The 22930-nt window shown below is 38.0% G+C and overlaps 3 protein-coding genes across 4 annotated transcripts; all 3 read right to left on the reverse strand.

The window, feature by feature from the left end:
* Positions 1–2249: 2249 nt before the first annotated feature.
* On the reverse strand, positions 2250–3693 carry LOC140775163 (probable glucan endo-1,3-beta-glucosidase BG4). The gene is made up of 3 exons (XM_073118435.1): positions 3636–3693; positions 3050–3345; positions 2250–2930 (listed from the first exon to the last, which is right to left on the reverse strand). The coding sequence occupies exons 1-3, from the start codon at positions 3691–3693 to the stop codon at positions 2250–2252; spliced, it is 1035 nt and encodes a 344-aa protein (XP_072974536.1).
* Positions 3694–6611: 2918 nt separating this feature from the next.
* LOC140773073 (uncharacterized) lies at positions 6612–9477 on the reverse strand. The gene is made up of 4 exons (XM_073115428.1): positions 9147–9477; positions 8491–8580; positions 8314–8410; positions 6612–6809 (listed from the first exon to the last, which is right to left on the reverse strand). Exons 1-4 carry the CDS (start codon positions 9373–9375, stop codon positions 6671–6673), a joined length of 555 nt encoding a protein of 184 aa, XP_072971529.1. The 5' UTR covers positions 9376–9477; the 3' UTR covers positions 6612–6670.
* A 1393-nt stretch (positions 9478–10870) lies between these two features.
* LOC140773502 (probable ubiquitin conjugation factor E4) lies at positions 10871–21739 on the reverse strand. Of its 2 annotated transcripts, XM_073116100.1 has the most exons (16): positions 20763–21739; positions 17808–18012; positions 17591–17742; positions 17214–17505; positions 16813–16965; positions 15462–15665; positions 15234–15346; positions 15022–15136; positions 14792–14881; positions 14475–14678; positions 14236–14331; positions 13421–13543; positions 12630–12722; positions 12370–12534; positions 11497–11586; positions 10871–11407 (listed from the first exon to the last, which is right to left on the reverse strand). In XM_073116100.1, the coding sequence occupies exons 1-16, from the start codon at positions 21602–21604 to the stop codon at positions 11228–11230; spliced, it is 3117 nt and encodes a 1038-aa protein (XP_072972201.1). In that variant the 5' UTR covers positions 21605–21739; the 3' UTR covers positions 10871–11227. The 2 variants fall into 2 exon arrangements, 1 of the variants encoding a protein (XP_072972201.1); XR_012106483.1 differs by lacking the exons at positions 10871–11407; positions 11497–11586 and having other exon boundaries at positions 12396–12534; positions 12630–12742.
* Positions 21740–22930: the final 1191 nt, after the last annotated feature.

Below are 22930 nucleotides of genomic sequence, written 5' to 3' on the forward strand. Positions count from 1 at the left end.
CTGACCCGATTGCCTCCCCAGTCTATCGTGATCCAGTCTAAGTCGATCGAAGTGCACTCAAGGCCCTCCGTCATTCTTATTTCCTCCCGGATGGCCTTGCTGTACTTGTAGGTGTAGAAAATGTGGTCAACTGTTTCTCTAAACAGGTCACACAAGGCACACCTCTCCTCAGGTCCAATATGCACCCTAGCCAGGTAGTCTCTCGTTGGTAGTCTACCCCAAAGCAGCTTCCAAACAAAGGTCCTGATCCTTGGCGCCACTTGTAGTCTACCCCAGGAAAACTCTTACTGTTCTAGGGGTCCAGCATGTCGTACTTAGCATGCAAAATCTTCATCCAGAGCACAGGCTCCTGGTTCAGATATTTAAAGACCAGCTTGCCTAGGTGCGCAGTTCTAGCCTCCTTAAGTCTCCAAACAGCAAGCGCCCCTCCCACCCCCTCTCCTCCTCATTTTTTGCACTGTTGACAATATCCCAGATATCCCAGTTAAGGAGATGAAGACCCCGACCGGCCCCACTGGCTCATATGAAGGCCCGAGCCCTTTTACTCTTTTAGTCATCGCATCTAGCACTGTGTGTCAGGCAACCAAGTGCTGCCTAGCTAGGAGGATGAGATCGCCATCAAGGTTGAGTTCACAAGCGTAAGCTGCCCCGCCTGTGAGAGGAGGCTTCTCTTCCAGCCGGCCAACCTCTTCTTAATGTAGTCCACCATTGGCTAGTGCTCTTTCACTTTCACCCTCTTGCCCGAGATAAGAACTCCAAGATACCGAAATGACATATTCGCCACCTTCAAACCAAGCACCTCATTGAGCTGCTTTCTAACATCCAACCAGATCTTGGTGGGCAGATAGAGCTCCGATTTGTCAAAGTTCACTTTTTGGTTGGTGAGCTCTCCATACTGGCTTAAGTACTCCATAATGCAGCGGGCGTTTTCTCTTGAAGCCTCGGCCATGATTAGTAAATCGTCCGCATAAAACAGATGAGAAAAGTGAACGTTGAAGGTTGGTCAACTGAGGTGCCCCGCTCTTCCGCCTTGTGGGCTTGCTCGCAGTTGTCTACCTTATGGCCTATACGAACCACATATATAACAGAAGGATGGTATACTTTCGTATGTGACTTGTTGGTCGAGCTGCTCTTCCTTTGGCCCAAGCAAAACGGCCGTCTTGAGCGGTTTGCGCAAATCGACCTCCACGCACACCCTTGCAAATATGCTGCGAGTGTGATCCAAAGTGGTTTCATCCGCTTGCAGCGGCTCGCCAAAATACACCGCAATCGGAATGAGCGCCTCCAGTTCCGAATATTCCTTGGGAAGATTATGGAGCTAGATCCATACTGTGGATGTTGAGAAAGCCTCTAGTGAAGGTCGGAAATTGTTGCGCCAAGGAATGGCCATCCGCGATGTCTGAGATCGAGAACCCTTCAATGCCCACCCAAAGTCTGGCTAGCATGTCTTTCAACCGAAACAGCGGAATACCCTTCCCTAAGAAGTGCCCAAATAGCACGAGGTTTCATCTTTGTCTGCATTTCTTTAGGATTTCAGGGTCGACCACCACACTGTCCTCCAGTTGGCTTCTCAGCTTTGCAAGAATCTCTGCCGGAATGCTTCCCAAGGAGGCAGGGGCTCGCTGCTACAGACGCCCAGGTCTTAGGAGGCACTTTTTGGCTGTGCACACGTGCGGCCAGTTCCTCCGGTTCCGAGACCTTTGACGACGAGGCTCTTCTCCGGTGCACATCCTCCCCACCTGCCGTTGCTGGAGTGGTCGCCATTTTTTTTTCCCACTGCACTTGTGGAGACTCTCATCAGTGGATCAAAATCCACATAGCCTTTTCTTACAGCTACTTCACAGTTGATGCAAATGGCTTGTGGGCATATTGAATGCTGATGTTTAAGATTGAATGCAATTTTTTTGAGTGTTCTTCTACGTCTAAGTACTATTCATCTTCCTACTTGTACATACATGCATGTGAATTCATTTTCTCTTTTTTTTTTTAATGTGCTGGATGACTTAGTTTACATGAAGCACAATTTATATGACACCACTTTCTAAGCTCACAACTGATGATTTGTTTAAGGTTGTGTGTCGCCTGGATTCTCTCAATCGTTGACTGAGCATACAATTTAGTGCATCTTATAACAGATCTGTGGAAGTTCATTACCCTTCTTTACATTCTGAGAACTTTGTAATTTTCTTATCAAGTAATGTTGTCATTTGTTTATTCTTTGTCCTCCAAAGCATTTTATCAGGAACTCATTAGCACTTGCATTGGCAGAAAGGAGTCGGATACACAGCCTGCATGTCTGGATAGAAGAGACCAAAGTTCTGCTCCACACCAGGCGGCTTCAGATTCTCATTGAACAAGGCGAACGCCATCGCGCCGTCCAGACCGTACGGGTTCTTCGGGGTCTTGTCGTCCACCACGACGTGCTGGTAAAGGTTCGTCATGTAGGTCTGCGCCAGCTGTGGCGTCGTGAAGTTTCCATTGCCGGCCGATGGCCATCCGGACTCCCCTACCACCAGCTGGATATCCTGTCCGTTGATCTTCTCCATAGCCCACACGAAGCTGTCATATATCGCGTCGAACAGGTTGAAGTAGGCCAAATCGCCGTCGTGGAAGACGGGCTCCGTGGCCTGGAACAGCGCGTAGTCCAGGCGGACATTGACCGGATCGCCGGCGTAGGCAAAGTAAGGGTAGACATGGATGTAGAGCATCCTGTAAGCCGTGTCGAACCCCATGAGGAGGTTGACAAAGTCGGTCATGACGCCGATCGTCTCGGGGGAGAAGGTCGCCTGAGACGGAGGGTACGTGTTGACCAAGGAGCCGGCGGACAGTGCCGTGGTTAAGATGACCTCGGGGAAGTTTGCTTCCCGGAAGGCAGTATAGAGGTTCCTCGTCGCACCAACAAGGTACTGAGCATTCTCACCGGGGACTACCTGATTTAATTGGAGGGAAATTTGAACTTAAAACAATCACACAGACAAATTTTAAAAAATATATATATATACTTTGTCCAGAAAAATAAATAAGAGAGTGCATGTGAAAATAGACGGACCTCATTGCCGACGACGATATTGTCAATATTGAGCTTCCGATAAGGGGTGTAAAACTGGGCGACCCAAGCACGAGCTTGATCGAGGTTGGAGGCGAGGATGGAGAGGTGCTCGTTGGGCACGCCTATCGAGACTAGCCGGTCCGACTGCCGGAGAGCCTCCATGACATTATGGTTAGGATTATACAACCTGAACTTGTAGATGCCGCATCTTTCCATGAGGGAGAGCACATCTCTTGTGAGTGGAAGGTTGTCACCGAGTGTTCCATAGCATACACCCACATTTGCCGGAGCAGACGCTGCAACAAGTCAGACGATGAAACAAGTTATATACAGACTTATTAATTGAGATAATGATTTTTTTATTACTAAAAAAAATTAAGCATGAGGAAATGTATTTTGAAATAATAATTTTCTAACTCTTGCAGTATTGTATTTAAATTTTAAGATGAATTAAAGACTTGATTTGAAAAAAATAAAATTTTGGAGACGAAAACCGCTCAAAAGACTCGAAAACAAAATTGTCAGATGGTTCATGGTGGATCTGATATGAGAGATAGATAGAAAACAAAATTGAGTCGAGACTTACTGGCGAAGATCGCATGATGTGCTAGGACGCATGCAAGAAGAAGAACAGAGTAGCTCATTGTAAAATCCTGTCCGATTTACTTCACTTTTCTTGAGCCAAGAAGAAGAAGAAGAACGACGGGAAGCTGTGATGTGGTTGAATATACATCTTAGCCAATTTTTATTGGTGTAAAGTGAAGAAGATTCCTTGACATCGATTACACTTCCATTTTGGGGCATTCGGTGACTTTATTACTTAATATGGTTCGCTTCGATGTTCATCCAATTTGGCCATGAGGATGTATGTGATCATGGCAATTAGAGGGAAACTTTGTGCGTGCCTTAAATAGGACAGGAACTTCTTCCTGAGACTCGTGGTATTTATTAATGCAGTGATATATTAGAGGAAAGAAGAGTTGACCCTTTTTAAACATGTACAAATTTAGTTTAATTAGATTCATGTCATAAACAAGTTAATCTATTTAACCCAAGTGTTTGTATTTATTATTTTATCCCGTTTATAATTCTACTAGTCAACCTGTTTATAACACGATAATCAGTTTATGATCAAACTAATTTATTTATGAAACGAAAAACTAATTTATAACTAAGAATAAATTGTATTTATAATTAAAAAAATCTATTTATAATTTGAATAATTTTTATAAATTTAAAAACTTGTGCCACCATAACCTGTTTATGATCCTTATAAGGATATAAACGAGCTAAGCCTGAGTGAGCCTGCTCGGCTCAACTCAACTCGAGCCGGGCTAGACCAAGCTCGAGTAGAGTTCGAGCATGAATTGAGCCTATTATCAATCCTTATTTAAGTCGAGCTAGACTAAGCTAGATCAAGTTTAAGACGAACCACAAATAAGTTGTAAGAGGAGGATTGACGACGAGGCGACAGCCTGAAGAGGAAGACGAGCACACGGCGACAACTTGAGAAGAAAGATGAGCATGAGGCAGTAGTAACTTGAGGAGAAGGAGTAGGAGGAGTCGGCTTGCCCAAGGAGGAGGAGGAGACGAGCTGACAATGGAGAGGGACGAGGCGACGAGCCGACGATGGAGAAGGAAGATCGAAGTGACTGAGCGAGTGAGAATTGAGGGAGAGCTAGGGAGATTTGAGTAGCTGTGTTTGGGAATTGGGACTTGGGAGATGCTAGGGTTTCTAATTTAAAAATCCCTTATATATCGAGCCTAGATGAGTCACCTCCAGTTTAGGCTTGGCTCAAAATTGATTTTGACCCTTCTAATTCAGCTTGGGTTTGACTCAGCTCTAGTCGGGTCGAGTTGAGCTCAAGTTACAGTCGAGCTGAGCCCGATCCAAGCCCAAGCTGCTCGTTTATTTTGATAGCCCTAGATCCCTATAACCCGTTTAATAAACGAGTAATGTATATATTTAAAAATTATAATTTATTTAATAAATGGTTTATGTTCGTGTTTGCATTAACATGATCAAACCCAAGCTCACTAATATAATCCGATTGCCACCCGTATATGATGTCAATCTGAGAACCCTAATTCATTATTAAAATAATATATCTGTCCCAATCATGGCATATATCAACATAAGGCTCTGGCAAATTTTTTTATATCAAATATCAACTTTAACATGCAGGAGGTGATTCAAACTTATAACCTCTTAATGACCTGTATCTCTTTCCTAATTTTAGATAGAATGATTTGAAAGCCCACTAAAAGGTTGAAGTGTCACTGGCAATTTGGCTTGTATTCTCTCAATTCTATGGTATATGCATATGTATTAGGAAATGCATGCATTTATAAAAATATTGCATCTCCAAAAGTCTGCTCCTATTCTTTAGTTTGTCTATATATCATAAAACTGTTCTTGTTAAATATTCTCACATAGTTTAGAGAGGTTTTTTCCCCACATAATTCTGCTTCCAAAGTTTCTTATTTATGTGTTGATCTTTCTATATCTTTCAAAATTCATAGGTATATTATTTTTTATAAATATTAAGTTAAAATCTTGGTAATTTAGCACATTAACTGAAAGAAATACATGGAAATAACAATGAGCATATTTTTATCTTCTTATAGTTTGTAAAGAAAAAAGAGGTGTACATACAAATAAGAGGTTTTAGATGAGTATACATGCACACAAAAACCTCCATAGTTATTATGGAATATCATTGTGTCATAGTTGGACTCATCACTGTGCAACTAAGCTGCCCTAAGAGGAAAGGAAATAGTACTATTTGCCTTCATTTAGAGTCGATTTTAGCACATCATCATCAGGGGATGAAGAAGAACCTTCAGTTAACTTTAAAAAAGAAGAAGATGAAAATGTCTCAAAAAGACCTTCAGTTAACTATTTGCCTCAACAACTAACAACAAAGAAAGTTCTTTTTAGTTACATGGATGATGCAGCTTATAAACTAGCAATCATACTTGCCATGAGTTGGCAATTTACCATTGTGATCAAGAAAGGATGTAAGCAGAAATGTTGGAAAATATCAGACTGAGTCGATCGACACCCAATTGGTGTTCTTAATTTTTCTTCAGAATTTAACATTTAATTGAATAGATGTGTGAATTCACTGTGGTCGATTTTGAGCTAGTTTTACTTTTCTCTTATAAGCCGGTTCATAATAAATTGTCTTGTTTTAGCTTGAATAATGTTAAATTGGTGTCATTCATCTTATTAGATTTTCCTCAAAACTTCGCACTTACGGATCATTGTTGTTAATTTCGAGCTAATTTTATTTTTCTCATAAAAGTTCATAGCAATTCGACATGAACTACTTTGAGTTTGCACAATGATACGACTTATGAACTAACAACCATACTTGCAATGAAATCGGCAATTTACTGTCATTAATCAACAAAAATTGTAAAAGATGTTGGAAAAGTTTACGCTGATCGACCTGTATTTCACATGTTGCACTTCAAAAACAATCTTAGATAAACAATTGCTAATTTTTGAGGTAGAAGATTTATTTCTCTATGTAAAAGAAAAGGGAAATTATGATCGAATGCGATTGGAACAAAAATCAACATTGCATTTGTGAGTTGTAACTGTAACCAATAGTTTTAATCTCCTCCAATTCTCTTTTTCAGTGATGCAACAAAATCATCTTTTTCTTGTTGTGTCATTCCTTCTGTAGAGCAGTCTCCCACACCCCACTCTGCACCGCGCAAGCAATACTTGTCCTGGATCTCCCTTCGATTCCTGAGAGTATTGCGCAGAGTTATCATTCTTACAACAGGTGCAAAATATGCAAGTTTTAATTAAAACCAGTAGGAGAAAATCTAGTCAAACTTGCAAGAGTAAATGTAAAGAAAGAGACGACGGTTTGTGCATTTATACGACAGAATTTCAGTTATTGATTTGTTAGATGAACTCTTAAGGGCAATTTTCCCCAATGGATGGAAAAAGAAGAGGAGAATCCTAACGGAGTACAGACTAATTTCTTTCTTTCTTGATTTTAATGGTCTATGAGGAGAACAATATGTAGCACACTGAAGATCAACAAAATACAGAAGACAAAAGTAAAAATCATGAGAGCTGGTCTCCTCATAAAAAAGTTATTGTTATGGCCGTTTTGGCAATTAGTGGAAAAACAAGAGAATAAGAGGTAGATAAAAGAGACTATCAGACCCTTCTCATAAGAGTTCGGAAGGCTTAATGAGTTCTTGCATCAGGAGTTCAAACATCAAGTAGAAAAATGGTAAATAAATTTGAGATTTTTCTTTGTTTGGTATATGTATTTGTACACAAACTAGTGTGGTAATCAATGCACTTCATGCTAATTTCTTAGTTAGTCTCAAATATTTACTGAATAAATGTGATGACAAATTAAAAAGACAGTACCTGCATGTCCAAAGGGCCGATGTTGTTTGTTTGTTAACCACCGAGAGAGATCAGCAATTCTTCTTAATAGTAAGTAAAACTAATTTAATAATCCCTAAACCTTATTTTACCTGATTGGTATGACTGCACTTTCTTATGAAATTATTATACATAATTACATATCATCATTGAGTAGTCTATCTCACCAATGCCAACACAATCACTATCACATCTTTCGCATGACCTTGTTCCCATCTATCTATATTGACTTCCCTCCACTTCCCTCAGAAAAATACAGTTCAGTGATGGCAATGTGGTAGTAATTGTGGCGGTGGAGGAAAAGTGATGATGAGCTGACTGAGAGAGCAAGTGAGTGACACGGGAGGGGAGGGTATCAATAGGAGAAACTATGCTGGTGATGATAGTGGAGACAATGGCAGTTGTGATGGTCAAGGTTGGAAAGTGGTAGTGGCGTCAACAGTAAGGATGGAATTATTGTGATGGTTGGTTGTTGCAAGCTTTGCGGCAGTGAGGTGATGATGGTGGTGGAAGAGGAGGCAAGGAGTTTAATGGTGGCTCTATAAGGCAGACAAAGAAGATGACAATGATGTTTGGTGTTAGTGGCAATTAAGCATAGGCTTGATAATACATCAGAGTGGATGAAAATAGGGGTATCTGTTACTTATGTGCCTATTAGGCAATTTTGTCGAAAAATAAGTTACTTCTTGTGAAGTGTTCTAAAATTTGGGCCATGAATCATAATAACTAGAAGCTATAAAAGAAAGAAAAGAAAAACAACCTATTATCTATAACAGATATCTACCTTGCTAAGTAGCTCATGAAATGAAGCTTGTGCAATTAGAAAGAAAACATACAATCTTACCTTTCTTTGTTCTGTTTGGACTTCTCGAGTAGCTCTTTAAGTACGGTCGACGATTTGAATCGTGAGTCATTCTCAGCATACTTCTTCTGATTCGCATCTTCAAAGGTCAAGAATCAAGAATTACTAACTAAGTATTAACATGAAAAAGGAAGCACTATATTCCCTTGAAAGACAAACCATTCCATTTAGAGAGGAAATCAATCTGAGGCAGCTGAGGGCCAGGGACGGATTCCAAGCCTGAGAATCCCGAAAGAACACCAGCATTCACTGCAGTGCCCCACAATTTCATCAGTCATGAATTCAACTTAGCTAAACAACATATTAATTTCCTATGTGCAAAGCTTACAAGGAATTTTCAATCATTAAAGAAGCCAACTTAGTTTTTGCAAAGAGATAAGTACTACCAAAAGATCATGTATGACTAAACCGAGGTGTATAAATATCATGATCCACCGCCCTGATACTACTAGGTAAAATTGAAGTGAAATGTGTTATCCTTCAATGGCTATTGAAGCACCAAATCGAGTTTGCTTCTGTTTGACAAAAAAGGAGAACCGAAACTGAGGAGGCCAGCAATTGCAACTTACCTAATGGTGTCATCAACCCTGCAGAGGACTTAACTGGAGACAAACTAACTATTTGAAAAACACAGAGAGGAACTTGCAAAATAGTTCGCAAAATAAGTAGAATCAAACGAACATTTTCCCCCAAACCTTAAAAACTACAAAATGTGCCGACTTTAATCTTGCAAAGAGTTGGCTATGAGAAAAGAAGAAAAATGAAGCAAAAGGTGCTGTGTTTATACGGCTATGGAGTACCAAACGGAGGTTCACCTGGGTTCGACCAAAGGAGAATGGAAACTGATGCGGCCACAGGGAGGATCGATTCAAGAACTCGAGATGGCGAGAGAGAGATGGGCATGGAGGGAAGAACCCACTTGGGTTCTTGGGCTCGCGTGGCTCTTATCCTTCCTCTGGTAGTCAAGACCCTCTCCGGCGGGGCGGCGGCCGGAGGTCCGGCGAAGGTGGGGCGTGGAGAGGCCATGGACGATGAGGTAAGCATGGCTTCGTGGCTTCCTTCCTCCTCCGGAGTTGGCCTTCGATGCCAAAGCTTGCAGAGACTTGCGGTGTGTATTAGCGAGATGATATGGTATGCGGTGGCCTTCTTCTTAGCCAATAGAGTTGATAAATAACGGAAAAGTGAATATTCTTTAGAATTATATTTTTATTTTATTGTTTAGAATATTTTATTTTTAGAGAGAGACAATTAGAAAATTCAATGTATATTTTCCAATTTTATTTTTTTCCTCAAGGGGGTCAAAATGTAATTAAACAACACTGCAAAAAATTAAAAAGAAAAAACGAAAGAAACTATGGCTGCAGGTATGACCGGATGTGGACATGGCAGTATATATGTCGTCATAGCCGCAGATGGCCATGGCAAAGATTGCAGTCATGCATGGGCATTAATGGCCACAGACTGACTAGTCTCTCTTCTCTCTTCCAGTTTCCTTGTTCACTCTTTCTCTTTCTCGCTCTACAGTTGCAGACTACGGTAGCCAACAATGAGCAAACCTTTCTTGGTATATATAATCTGCAGTTGTAGAGGGAGAAAGGAAAAGACAAGGAAAATATATTTATATATATTTTGCTTCCCCGCTCGATCCACAAATCATCTTTCTTCTTTTGTGATTGCGGATTACGCTAAAGAAAATATGCATAGTAGTTCGAACCTCTTTCTTAGAACTTTATCCCAACTTTTCTTAGCGCTATCCGCAGTCGCAAAGGGAGAGAGATGTTATGCAGCACAAAAGATCGGAGAGAATTCACCATGGATGTGAGAATAGAAGAAGAAGAAGAAGAAGAAGCAAGCAAGCAAATATAAGACGGATGTTTGAGATGTCATAGTGTTGACATATTGGCAACACTCACTGCAGCTGATCATCTGCTACCTCAGATGTACAAAACTCATGCGAAGCGTTAGATTCTCGTTGCCTTTTCTTTTTTTTTAACTTGCCTTATGTACAGGTTACAGGAAATCCCTACAACGTGGCCGAGAGTACCCAGTTAGTCGTTGGTATGCTTCGTGAATATCAAAAATTGCTACAAACAAACTCTTCACTTGACTCAATGGTTCAACTGAAAAATAGTTAAATCCCTAAGTTGACTAGATTAATAAAAGATATTTTAACCATGTTATATAACATCTTTATATTTATATATAAAATATTATCTCACATATTAACCTTTCGAGTCCTTTCGAGCTCAAATTCAGCTAAACAGACCCGAGTTCATGAGCCTCACATGCCAACAGGTCTAGTTGCTAAGGCAAATGACCTAGAGTCATTAATCTATTACCTAAAATTTGATAAAACCTATATGCCATTTATACGTTCCAGTTGCCAACACGGCTCAATTATTCCTCTAAATAATTGAGCAAAAATACCTACATCTAAAAAGTTTTGGAAAGGAAAGATCTATTTCACAAACAAAACAAAAAATTACATCTCAAAGAGCAAAGTCTGTAAAAGAAAAGAAAGGGGAAAGAGAGAGCAAAGTCTACTAACTAATTACTTCCCATAACTATCTGATTTCATGAATTAAAAGACAAAGATGCATATTGTTAATCAATATTTACCAGGCCTTGCTAGATACAAAGGAAACAGGAAGTCCCAGGAGAATCAATTAACTTTCACCTATAATCACATAAACATTTGTATAAATAGAAAATGACATGGTTATTTATCTTCATTCTGCATGACTATAATTAAATTCCTTGCTTCAGCACTGCCACTATGGGAGAGGGATCATTGGATTATATAAGAAACATGTACTCCAGTGCTGCACATCACTAAATCCGCTGCTCCAGCAATACAGAATCTAGCCCAGAAGTTGCTATATACACAATCAGTAATTTACTCGACCATGTCCGCAATACCATCAGCCGGATCACCAGCTTCAGAAACTTCTGTGCAGCTTGTTCTGCTGCGTTTCCTAGAATCCTGAGCTTGGATGAATTCTTCAATTCGCAACTTCAACTCTGTGTTGGGTATTAACATGTCTTGAGTGAGATGGGATCGGTTAAATGGATCAGTCTGCAATACAACATAAGGCATAAGTTCAAGTAATTTTTTCAACCCACACGGAGATGATCAGAAAAGCTTGATCATTGAAAACAACTTACACTGTCACTAAGAAGGTGCCTTTGGATCACGATTCGGTCTATTGTTACCTTTGATGATGGCAGAATAACAGGATCTTTCATTAATGTGTACTGTACAAAGAAAAGATTGTATAAGTATACATCTTATAATGAAGAATGACCAACTGATGAGCTATGGTTGCATTTATTCCCAAACTAAAGTAATTTTTGCTCCATCCTAGGCTATTTTTTCCTAAAACCTCACGTTGTGCCAAACTGACTGGGCACGACTTCATAGAAAATTGTATGATAGTGCACATAATATGAGTATATGAGAGCAAAGTAGTAAAGCTTATCGTGTCTTTCACAAACTAAATAATTAGTTCAATATGTTGTTTTGATTTCCAGCAATTCTCTCATTCTTTTTCCACGACAGTCGCGCAATAACAATTCAGTCAGATAAAAGATTCAAAAATTTCAAACAGTTGTGATACTTCTTTTCGATTCCTTAGTTTAGTGATTATTCCAAGTCCTCTCATAGCCAAACTGTAAAGAAGAGAAGTCATGCACACTGCAGCTTAATCACAAGTTTAAACCAATTAGATCAGGTCTTAAAGTGTTATTCCTAGCATAAAGAATTTTAAACACCAATTTACAGGGTGTGATGTCAGATTTATAGGTAGTCTGCAGATTTTAAGGGTCGTATAATACTCCAAAAAGAATGAAGCCTTTTGTATGGAACAAGGTCTGTACTTCGTACCTCTAGTCACGAAGACAAATTAACATATTTGTTGGTATATAGTACTATGATTATAATATGGAAAGAAAAACTTAAAATATGTACAGATATCAGGAACCATGAACTGCATCAAATGATAAATATTTCTCATGCATAAACAAAAGAAATTGCAAAACCTGGATAGGATCAAGAAATTCATCTGGTATTTCACCAAGGGCGGCCTCAGCATCCATTGCTTCAGATGCTGCTGCTTTTGCTTTAGCTCCAAGCCGAATAAATTCCTGAACGACTCTTGCGTCTTGGCCAATTTTCCATAATATATCAGCAGCAGTAGCAAAGAGCTGTAGCAGATTCAAGGCCGTTAACAAACAGAGTACAGAATATATATATGGTTGCTGCTAGCAAATTTTGTGTAGGACATGACAGAGGGAAATACCTGTTCATTGTATGACCGCCCATCCTTTGAGATTGCAGCTGGAAATATCTCTTCCTTGTCACCTCTTGCTATATGAACATAAATCTGGACGATCTTTCCATGCCAAAGAAAACCTTCACTTAGAATATAAACAGGCCATTTGTAATTTATACTTTAGCAAAGAAAATAAGATACTAAATACAACAAGCAGCCAGTTCCCACCAGTTGGGTCAGCAATATAGATCCTTTTCTTCCATTGAACTCTAATATATAAGGTTCGTTGTAGACTTAGACTCATTTGGTTGAAGAATAAGGTGATTCACAAATACTGTAATACTCATTTTTTGCTCATAGTTTAGAGGAGTTATCTGTAATTATTTTCTCTGTTTGGTTGCAAAACTAGGATGCCATGGATAAGGAGATATTTTATCGTTAAAATATAAAATAAGGTAGAGATTTAAGGGAAAATATCAAAAATACCCTTGACACTTTTAAAAGAGTGTAGGTCTTCTTTGTTTTTAGGGGTCAGTTAGTAAATATCTATATTAATCTTAAATATGGTTAAGTCTCCACTGTCTTATTCTAACTCTAAATTGGAATAAAAGAAACAAGGATAAGGGATTTGATGATCATGGTATTAGTTATGGGAATTTTAATCATGGTGTTAGTTATACTAAAGTTAGGTGGTAACTATGAATAAGGATCCCTACTTTATGGATAGGGACCCCTTATTCTTCAACCAAATAACAATACAAAAAGAAAATTTCAAATAAAAGCTCAAAATCACCAGCAATATCTGCTTGAATACTAACTTGCTTCAGTAACTGCTTCGGTCTAAACTCATATTTTTCTGGCTCTTTTACACTAAGAGATTTTCGTTGGGGCCCAACAAGTTGTAGAAGAAAGTAATTTAGCATGCTCGCCACTCTTTCAACCTGAAACAGTACAGGGAATGAAGAACTTATTCATAATACAAAGAGATTTTTAATTCAATGCTATTCTAGAAAGCATACAAGTAGATGCAAGGAAGTTACTCATAATATAAATAGATGTTTAACTGCATGCTATTCTAGAGAGCATAACGTAGATGTAGAGGATCCAAAGTGTTGAGCAGCAATGAGAGTTTATGAAAGATCCAATAGATATTTGTTACACTGAGTAAAGAATAATTGTGGAGGTGCAACTATGACTTCATGTTCAGCTATTAGAGAATCTTATCCTCTGAAGATTTCTACTAGCAACTGCATATCAATTGTGATATATATATATAAACACATGACTTACATGTAGAAACGATTCTTAAGAGTAAAATAAAGGGTCCAGATAACATAAGAAAAAATGTCAATGAGGTCCCACAAAATGGAGATTGACTAATCAGATGTCTTTATGATCCAACTGGATAAATCTACAAGCAGAAAACAATTGTATATTTTGAAGGAATTTCACAATCTGACCCAACTTATAAGGTGGATAAAGGGATAGCTTACAAGTGGAATGCAGGCATTCAATTAAGTACAGGTAACTGAATATGAACGTTAGGACGACAATTACTGTTAAGTGGTTGATGCAACCTCAGGAATCTAATTCTTGATATGAACGGTTAAAAGTATTGGCACAAGTGCCTCACCATTTCTGGCAGAAGAAAAGGTGTAGGAATCTGTTCTGATGTAAAAGCAAGCATCCCAACATCCTCGTTTGCCAATTTCATGTCAAACCGAACAATCTGAAAACAAGGCGCAACTGTGAGGCAATGTGGTTTATTTACTTAAGGTCTCTTGTATGTCAAAATGAATATATTGACATCTTCACCAACCCAGCTGCTTTACAACTTTGAACATGACATATAAAAACAATATAAAAACTCACATTTTCTCGTGAATGAAAAAGCCGCATTCTCTCCTCTCTCTCTTGGGCTGGTCTACGTTCCCATTCAGTAGAATTAGCCATTTCTGCCTCTAATTCTTTGAGTTCAAGAATTTTATTTAAACTCTCGTCAAGAAGATAGATGCTATCATTGATAAGGAAATTCAAGAAATTTAAGTACACTCCCTTCTCCTCTTCCTTAGCTATCTGTAGGAGAATAGAAAAACTGGAGCATGTCACATATATCATCTATGGAGAATATCCAGAAAGCGGGTGTATACCATAGAACCAAAGAAGCAGTACCAAGAGGAACATCTCACCTGTCTCCATGCATTTCGATGGCTAGGAACATCCCACAGGTACTCAAGCAACTCAGCAATATTATGGCGAATAGTGAACTTGTCAAAGAACTGCATAATAATAACAATAAGAACTAGCTTTGATCCAAAGAACCCCAAATTTCTCTTCTCAATATTGTTTCAAAACATATCAGATGTATTATACATATACATAACATGATATATATCGAAAACCAAGTAAACATCATCACCTGTGTATGAGAACCAGTAAATTCAATATCCACATAAGTCTTTAGAAGATTTCTAACAAGGTGATCAAGAGATAATTGGTGTCCTTCAAAGAGAGAGGCCGTAGTGGACAAGCCACTGCAAGAATTAAACAGAAACGTTTCTCAAGCTTTGTCAACAAGATCAACAATAACAAATCAAATAAATCAGCAACCGTCAAAAGATAGTAATCAACCTTCTCTGCGGTATCCAAGAATTCAAAACTTCAACCATTTTTGCCCTCAGATATGGGTTTTTGACATAAGACGGGCTCGCCATGAACATGATAATGAAATTCAGAAAGTCATCCTGGCAAAAGGATTAGTAGAACACAAATTCTGAGGAGCACATTATAAGACCAATAAAAACCAACTGCTAATAAGAGAGAAAATACGCGTGAGAAAAGTCAAACATAAAAACACACCAGCATGAATCCTTCCAAAGCTTTTGGAATTCGAGAAGTAAATATAAGCAAGTCCATGGCATCATCAACAAAATGCTCAGGAACACATGCGAATTCCATTGGGCACTTTGATGGCAAAGGCATCTTAAAACCGCCAATAAGGTCTACCAACCATAAAACTACCAATCTGTAAAAGGTTAGTGCGCGTCGGAGAAGTGCACCATCCTTCAAGAAAAATGACAGATTAGAGGCATCAGCTAATAGCACTGAAAAATGACAATTATTCAAAAGGAAATAACTAAAGGTGTCACAATGCAACAATACAACATCCTAACATTAAGATGCATTCCTTAAGCTTCATGTGGATCATAATTTTTGTTCTGAATATTCCAATGTATTAAAAGACAGTTGCAGATAGTGGGTGGTTGCGGATGGTGGGCAATCACCTCACCACCTAGCGCCTAGATGGAAGGCGTGCATCAAAACCGTTTAGTATTTTTAATATATAAAAATAAAAAATTATATATAATATATAATTATATATTAATATAGCATCATATGTAAAATTTTGAATATTAATTTACAAATAAAAAAAATGACTAATAGGGAAGTCTGAAATGGCCTGATCAAACAGCCCGCATATGATAATTAATTTTTCATCTCTTTGCAAACTCTATATTAGCAACTAATTTAGTCTATTAACTCCATTTAGTACCAGTACCACTGCCTTCACCAGAACAGTTCTAGTTATTCATGAGTCATACACTATTTAAAATTAGATGCTTTATGGCAACTGAAAGATCCTAGAGGGACAAAATAGAATTGAAGGCATTAAATAGTAAATAACCACAATAGCTGCATGAACTGGTTTGGATGCATATGCAAATGAATAGGTGCTGAAAAAATTAGTTTAGACACAAGAACTCCATAGATTATAGTATGATGCCACTTGTGGTATGATGAATTGGTTTTGGAAACTTAAGTGGTGAATAAGATGTCTTTAATGTTAGCAATCGTAGATATTCACAGGAATAATGACAGATATCTGCAGTAGGCAAATTAAGAAAGGAGAACCTAATTCCAACTAACGATAGAAAAGAAGGGTAGCATAAGAAAGTCCTATCTATTTAGTGGAAATAAAAAAATGACATATAAAACAATGTACCATAGTACAACATATTAGAGAATATGTTGTCAAGAAAGTTAATATTATAATATTTTATATGTTAAATATTCTCAAAAGATTTGGGAGATTTAACTGTATCTGAGTATCAAGAAAATTTAAAAGGTCACCGTTCTGAATGAAACAAAACGTAACTTTGGAATGCCATCATTAAAGGAAAACAACACTTCAAAAATGAGAAGAACATACTCTTAATATTTGGGCTTCATGGCAAAGTCTGTCCTGTGATAAAATCTCAATCACTTTCTCCAAACGTTTTATATCTTCCTCAAGTTGTGGAGAAGCTCCTTGATCTCTCATAGCTTTATATGTGGACAAATCTTCTTCACACCTTGCCATCTCCTATAATGTAATTTGTACAACGGAAGAGACCATCACGAGAAGAACAAATAAACTGACAAAACCAGAATTCTATTAAATAGCACTGTTAGAAACCTGATGTCTTAGCTATGATTATATCTTATTTCAACTTGGAAGTATAAGAACTCACTAAGTAAAAAGATAAATATATAGACACTATACCCACTAAGCGAATATAGTACATCAATAAAAAGAAGTAGAAAGAAACATTAAAATAACTTTATCTGCACCTGAGCGAGATGCTTGTAGTCTGATAGGGCTTTCATAAGCCCCAAGTTAAGTACTCTTGCTGTCATGAAGAAACATTCGCAAATAAATGAATATTTATCCTTTCTTGTGCAGCTCACTAATGATCTGCCTTTAGAATGGACAGAACCCCCAATATTACTACCAGAGCTTGTGGCTTCTTGGGATTCTATGGCACGGTACTCTGCATCAGACTTATCTCCATTTTTCTGATGATTTTCATTGTCTATAAATGCTGAAACTTCTTCAGACGAAGCATTCATAGCTGTCAATTGTCTAATATAAATAATTCTCATGGATTAGAAGCCAATAAATTGTTGGATCAACAATAAAAGATAGAATAAAATTGTTAAAACCTCACCTGAAATCTAATCTGTTATTGTGAAATAAATATTTTGGATCAATTTTGTCCCTCTTTGATGATGTTGCATCTAAAAAAGGTTCGCAAAGCTGAAGCATTACTGCACTAAGATTCACAAACATGCCAGAACTTGCAGATGATAATGGGTCTACCTGTGGCACAATTATGTGTCAGAGTAAGATTTATTGCAACCAAATAAACAAACAGAAAACATTACCTGTATACGGGACCTTGCAGCATTTTTCATTATCACCTCTGCAATATATTCAAGAACTTTTTCTCGTGTATCTACATTTTTTAGTAGAGTAAGAAAAACTTCTCCAAGGCCATCATACAAAATATTCATCACTGTCCTGATTGTCGTGAAAGATGATAGTAGATCAGCCGGCCTACGGGTTGATGACTCTGAGAAGCACTGTTGACTGTTAAATGCACAAAGGTTCAGAATCCACAAAACCTCAATACAATATATTTAAGAGAAAAGTTGATGCCACTGATATTGTAAAGTTAGTTATGTTGGAATGCAGCATTTTTCTTTATCACCTCAAAAAAAATATGTTACTCCAGAGTAACCAATAGCCAAGAATCTCTGCTTGTCAGATTTCATGTCCTACTGACAACATGAACATATCTAATTGAGATTTCATAAAATCCTATGAGATGATGGCATTGAAGAGTCTTAATACTTCACTAGAACATTTTGTTTGAAAATGTGCAGAATTAAGAGTCCCAAGAAAATAAAAGAAAAAACCAGAGATCAATGCACACTAGTTATTCATTTAATGCACTAAAGGTAGTTGATGCATTCAAGATCTGATCATATCATAGTCAATCCTAACTAGAAGAATAGACCAGCTTCCAGTTAGCATGCAAAGATTGTAAAGTTGTTAGTTTAAAAAACCAAAACATAAGTTGATGGTATTAGTTATATGCTCAGGGGAATAGAAGGAAAAAAGAAAAAAACACAGTTTGAAGCATCATTGGGACTTTGAAAAAGATAAAACAATTTACAAATAAAATAAAAAGAATATCATTGGGACTTTGAAAAAGACTATTGTTATACAGCATTGGTCAAGATGACTACCCAAATTAAGAGAGTAGTCAATAGAGGCACATGGAGTTCTGATAGGTATAAAATTAGGTTCAAAAGCAAGATGCTAGTAGAAGTGTGATAAAATTATCAAGAAAAAAGAAAAACAAATGTTATAAAACTTGGCATAAGTTTGAAGCATTAAGCACCAAAGAATGTAAAAAGTGGCTAGTAAAGAAGCTAGAAAAGGAGACAGTGAAGCTAAAATTAGGGTGTATTACGTATTTCCTAATAAAATACCATAGGGGGAGAAATTGACACATACACACACACACACACACACACACACACACACACACACACATATATATATATATATATACACACACACGCACACACTAGGGAAAGAAAGAGTAGAGATTTCAAAAAAAAGGAATGCATAAAAGGCATGCTTTCAAAATTTCACTTCAGATTCCACTTTGACCTGACGAGAAAACAAAAAAAAAATCAGTGGAAACAATCCAATTTTGCGAAACTGAAATTCAGCCTAACAAAGTTTTCGCTGAAACCAACCAACTTTGCCCAGGAATGGTCTAAAACGAAAGTTGAAACTAACAATTTTATTGGTTTTCAGGCTTGAACAGTGAGTCTTGGTGTTGATTTTGGACGACTCTCAACAAAACTAATCCATTTTAGCTGAAACTTAAAACCATAATACAGAGGCGAAAAATGTACCTCCGAAAGAATATAAATGAAAGCTAGATGAATTGCACATTTGCACTGACCTTTTGTTCAACAAAAATCATGAAAATGTCCTAAGTTAAAATTAAAAAGTCAAGGTTTACATGTAAGCCATGAATACATTAGGAATATTGAGCAAGCAATGTCAAGGATGCTTTAAAGGAGATGAAACTTGGGAAAGCAGCAGGTCCTAATGGTTTTGTGTTGAGGTCTGGAGATGCTTACAAGATATGGGATTAACTTGAATGACTAGTTTATTTAACAATATACTAAGGATAGGAGAGATGTGGAACAAGTAGGTCAAGAGTACTATAATAAGATGCGGACAAGGAGACACTTACAATTGGTAAATGTTTTAGATAAAGCTGGTTATAATCTCAGATATAATGATCAAGGATACATGTGATGGATCAATAATTAATTTGAAGGTAAATGAGGGACAAACAAGCAAATTTTACAGCGATACAGTTTCATCAAGCTTTGACATTAAGTTCTTAATTGTTGCATGAGTTTTGGAGGAATTGAATAAAGATATTCATAATCAGATATCTCATCTACTGATAACATTTTAATTGATGAATCCAAGATAAGGTATAGAGAAGACACTCGTACTTCTCAAAGGAAAGGAATATGATGCTTAGGTAGTGTCAATGGATATCTCTTGTATCAGATGGTTACAGAGAGAAGACACATGAATATAACGCAAACAAAAATTATGCAAGGAAGTCAAACAATGTGAATTGATGAAAGCCCAAAAGTGGATCTCCATCAGATAATCGGATACATAATTCTCAATGGAAAAAGAAAAATAATATTAAATGTAGACTTATTAAAATCACCTGGCATACTAAGGGATAATGAAATTTTGACTCAAAGGCGTGGAGCTTCAAAGAGCCAAGTCTTTGGCTATTGGAAATTTCAGACAGTATTTCCAAAAATAGAGTTAACTTAAAGACTTTTCATACTTAGTCTAACGTTGGTTTTAGCCTTTTAGGCACAGTGTAGAAGTAAAACATAGATGTTCTTTCCTACAGTTTTGGACTTCAAAGGGACCCACAACAAGCATTAAGATATCCTCCAAACTGCTGCCTGAATGTAGCACAGTAAATGGTAAGGAGTACGTAGTAGAAAAGGAAAGGTAACGGAGAGGAGTGAGAAAAAGACTAGTTGCGACAGAGTTAATGAGAAGATCTCAATAGCCAAAATCAGGAAACAGATAAATTTGCGGTTTTCATCCATTACTCCAGAGTCCAGAACTACATTACTTCGATAGCAGAGATACAAACAAATTTTCAGGTTAAGATAAACCATAACTTAATTAGATAATCAGTAATTCAACTGAAAATTAGACTAGCGATTCTTTACACTAACAAAAATAAATAAATAAATAGAAAAGCTTACCCTACATCTGGTTTACTCTTAAATTCCTTATAATCCGGCAAGGCGCTTACATGAAGGAAAGGTCCCAATATACTGGAGATCTCAACCATTCTCCCTTCCCCAATCAACACAAACGTCTCCTTCGGTATCCACCTCGGATGCTCCACCAAAGCCCTAGCACAATTCGGATACCTAACCAAAAACAGCAAAGCCCGGAGCGGCTGCTGGAAGTTTCCCAACGCCGAAACCCTCTCAACAGTCAGCCTCAACTTACCATACAACTCCACCATGATCAACTCCAAGCTATCCGCATCCGCATCCCTGAAGAACTCATCAAGAAATCCCGGAGGGCAACTCAAATCCCCGCCCAAGCTATCGCCCCCGAACCCATCCATCGGGGTGGAGACCTCTGAAAAGATCAAAGACAGGAGCTCGGACACCGGCAACGGGCCGCCGACGCGGCCGGCGCAGAACATGTCAGGGTTGCCGACGTGGATCCGGCAGTAGGAAACGATCAACTTGCGGGCCTGCTTGATTGCAGCGTCGATGTGGGAACGGACCGCGGGATCGCGCATGGAGGAGATCTTCTTCGATTCATCCAGCGCGCGGCGGAAGGAGGACACGAGGAAGGGGAAGGGGGGATCGGAGGAGGGGAAGTCGCCAGAGAGGCGGTCGATGAGGACGCGCTCGAAGAGGTCTCCGGAGAGCAGGAGGGGCTTGCCCTCGCTGAGGAGCTCGGCGGCGGTCAGCTCGAGGTAGGTGACAGAGGAGGAAGAAGAAGGGGTGAGGGAGATGAGAAGGATCTTACGGAGGATGATGTCTTCGATCTCGGCGGGAGAGCGCTGGGGTTTGGGAGTCGCCATTGGAGGAGGACGACGAGGCGGTAGAGAATTGGAGGAGGAATTTGGGGAAAAATCGGAGTAGGGAATTGGGAATTTGAGATGCAAAAGGGTTTTACAGAGAGAGTAGTAATTGCAACGGAGGAGCAAAGAAGACCTCTCGCCTCCTTTTATTCGGAAATCTACAATACCGGTCGGTATTGATATATACTGACGAATTATTACTTTTTACAAATAGCTCCCCCTATTTTACTTTTATTGAGAAAGTACTTCTCATCTATTTAATGTCAGGGACGTTTACGATATAAACGTGAATTTTGCGAAGGGATTTACAAAATAAACTTATTATAGATTTTGGAGGAATCCGCTAATCAGATCCGTTTCAATTGGGTCGACCCGATAAAGCTCTATAAGGCTCCATTTATACATGAATAACAAATCATTAATTATAAATCTAGTAAATTTGAAATTTAGTTATGTATTTAATTTGATTTTATAAACTTTAGATCAACAAAGAAAGATTTAATTCAATCTTGATTCAGCTTAAATTTAAGCTTGATTTGAGGTAAGCTTAAACTTGCTCAAGCTCGACTCGACCTATCTATTTTATGATATTAGCGGTTTGCACTATGTGATGTATTTGTTGTGTATTAGACGGCCATATGTTGCATATTGTACAATCTTATTCTCTTAAATAAATATACAATATCATCGAAGAGATCATGTGTTCACATCCCACATTAACCCTAACTGTGACTCGTTTCATAAGAGAATTTATTGAGTTGCTCAACTTATATATTAAAGATAACTTACTTATAATTAGTCTACAGGCATATAATCTATATATAAAAAAGAAACATGTTAACTATGATACTATACCCAAGTCAATCATTTCTTTTCAATTCATTTGCTAAAACACAAATAAGAACCAGATCAAGCCAGGTAAGAATAGTATCTTATTATCTAATCCACATCATATTCTTACAACATGAACCATATCTGGAGAAAGCTTATCTTAACTAGCAATAGATCAAATGTACTGCATAAGAAAAAAAATCAATAATTGCAGGTACACTTCAGAGTTGAAAGAAAAAAAAAAATGTTACAATAAGGATTAATACATTTAATCTCCTTGCATGCATCTCTTTCCACCAGTGGAGTCCCAACTAATATTTGGTCTCCTCATATCATCAGCATTGCTTAATATGTCATCTTGAATAGATTGACATAGAACCATGATAGATGTATAACATCTTAATTTTATAAACTGATTACAACCTTATCTTACTGAGCACAATTAATTGAGACACACACACACACACAACCTCCAGCTTAATTGTCAAATTAAAG

Source organism: Typha angustifolia, chromosome 13 (genome assembly GCF_048772165.1).
Source record: "Typha angustifolia cultivar Huaian chromosome 13, ASM4877216v1, whole genome shotgun sequence".
NCBI lineage: Eukaryota > Viridiplantae > Streptophyta > Magnoliopsida > Poales > Typhaceae > Typha > Typha angustifolia.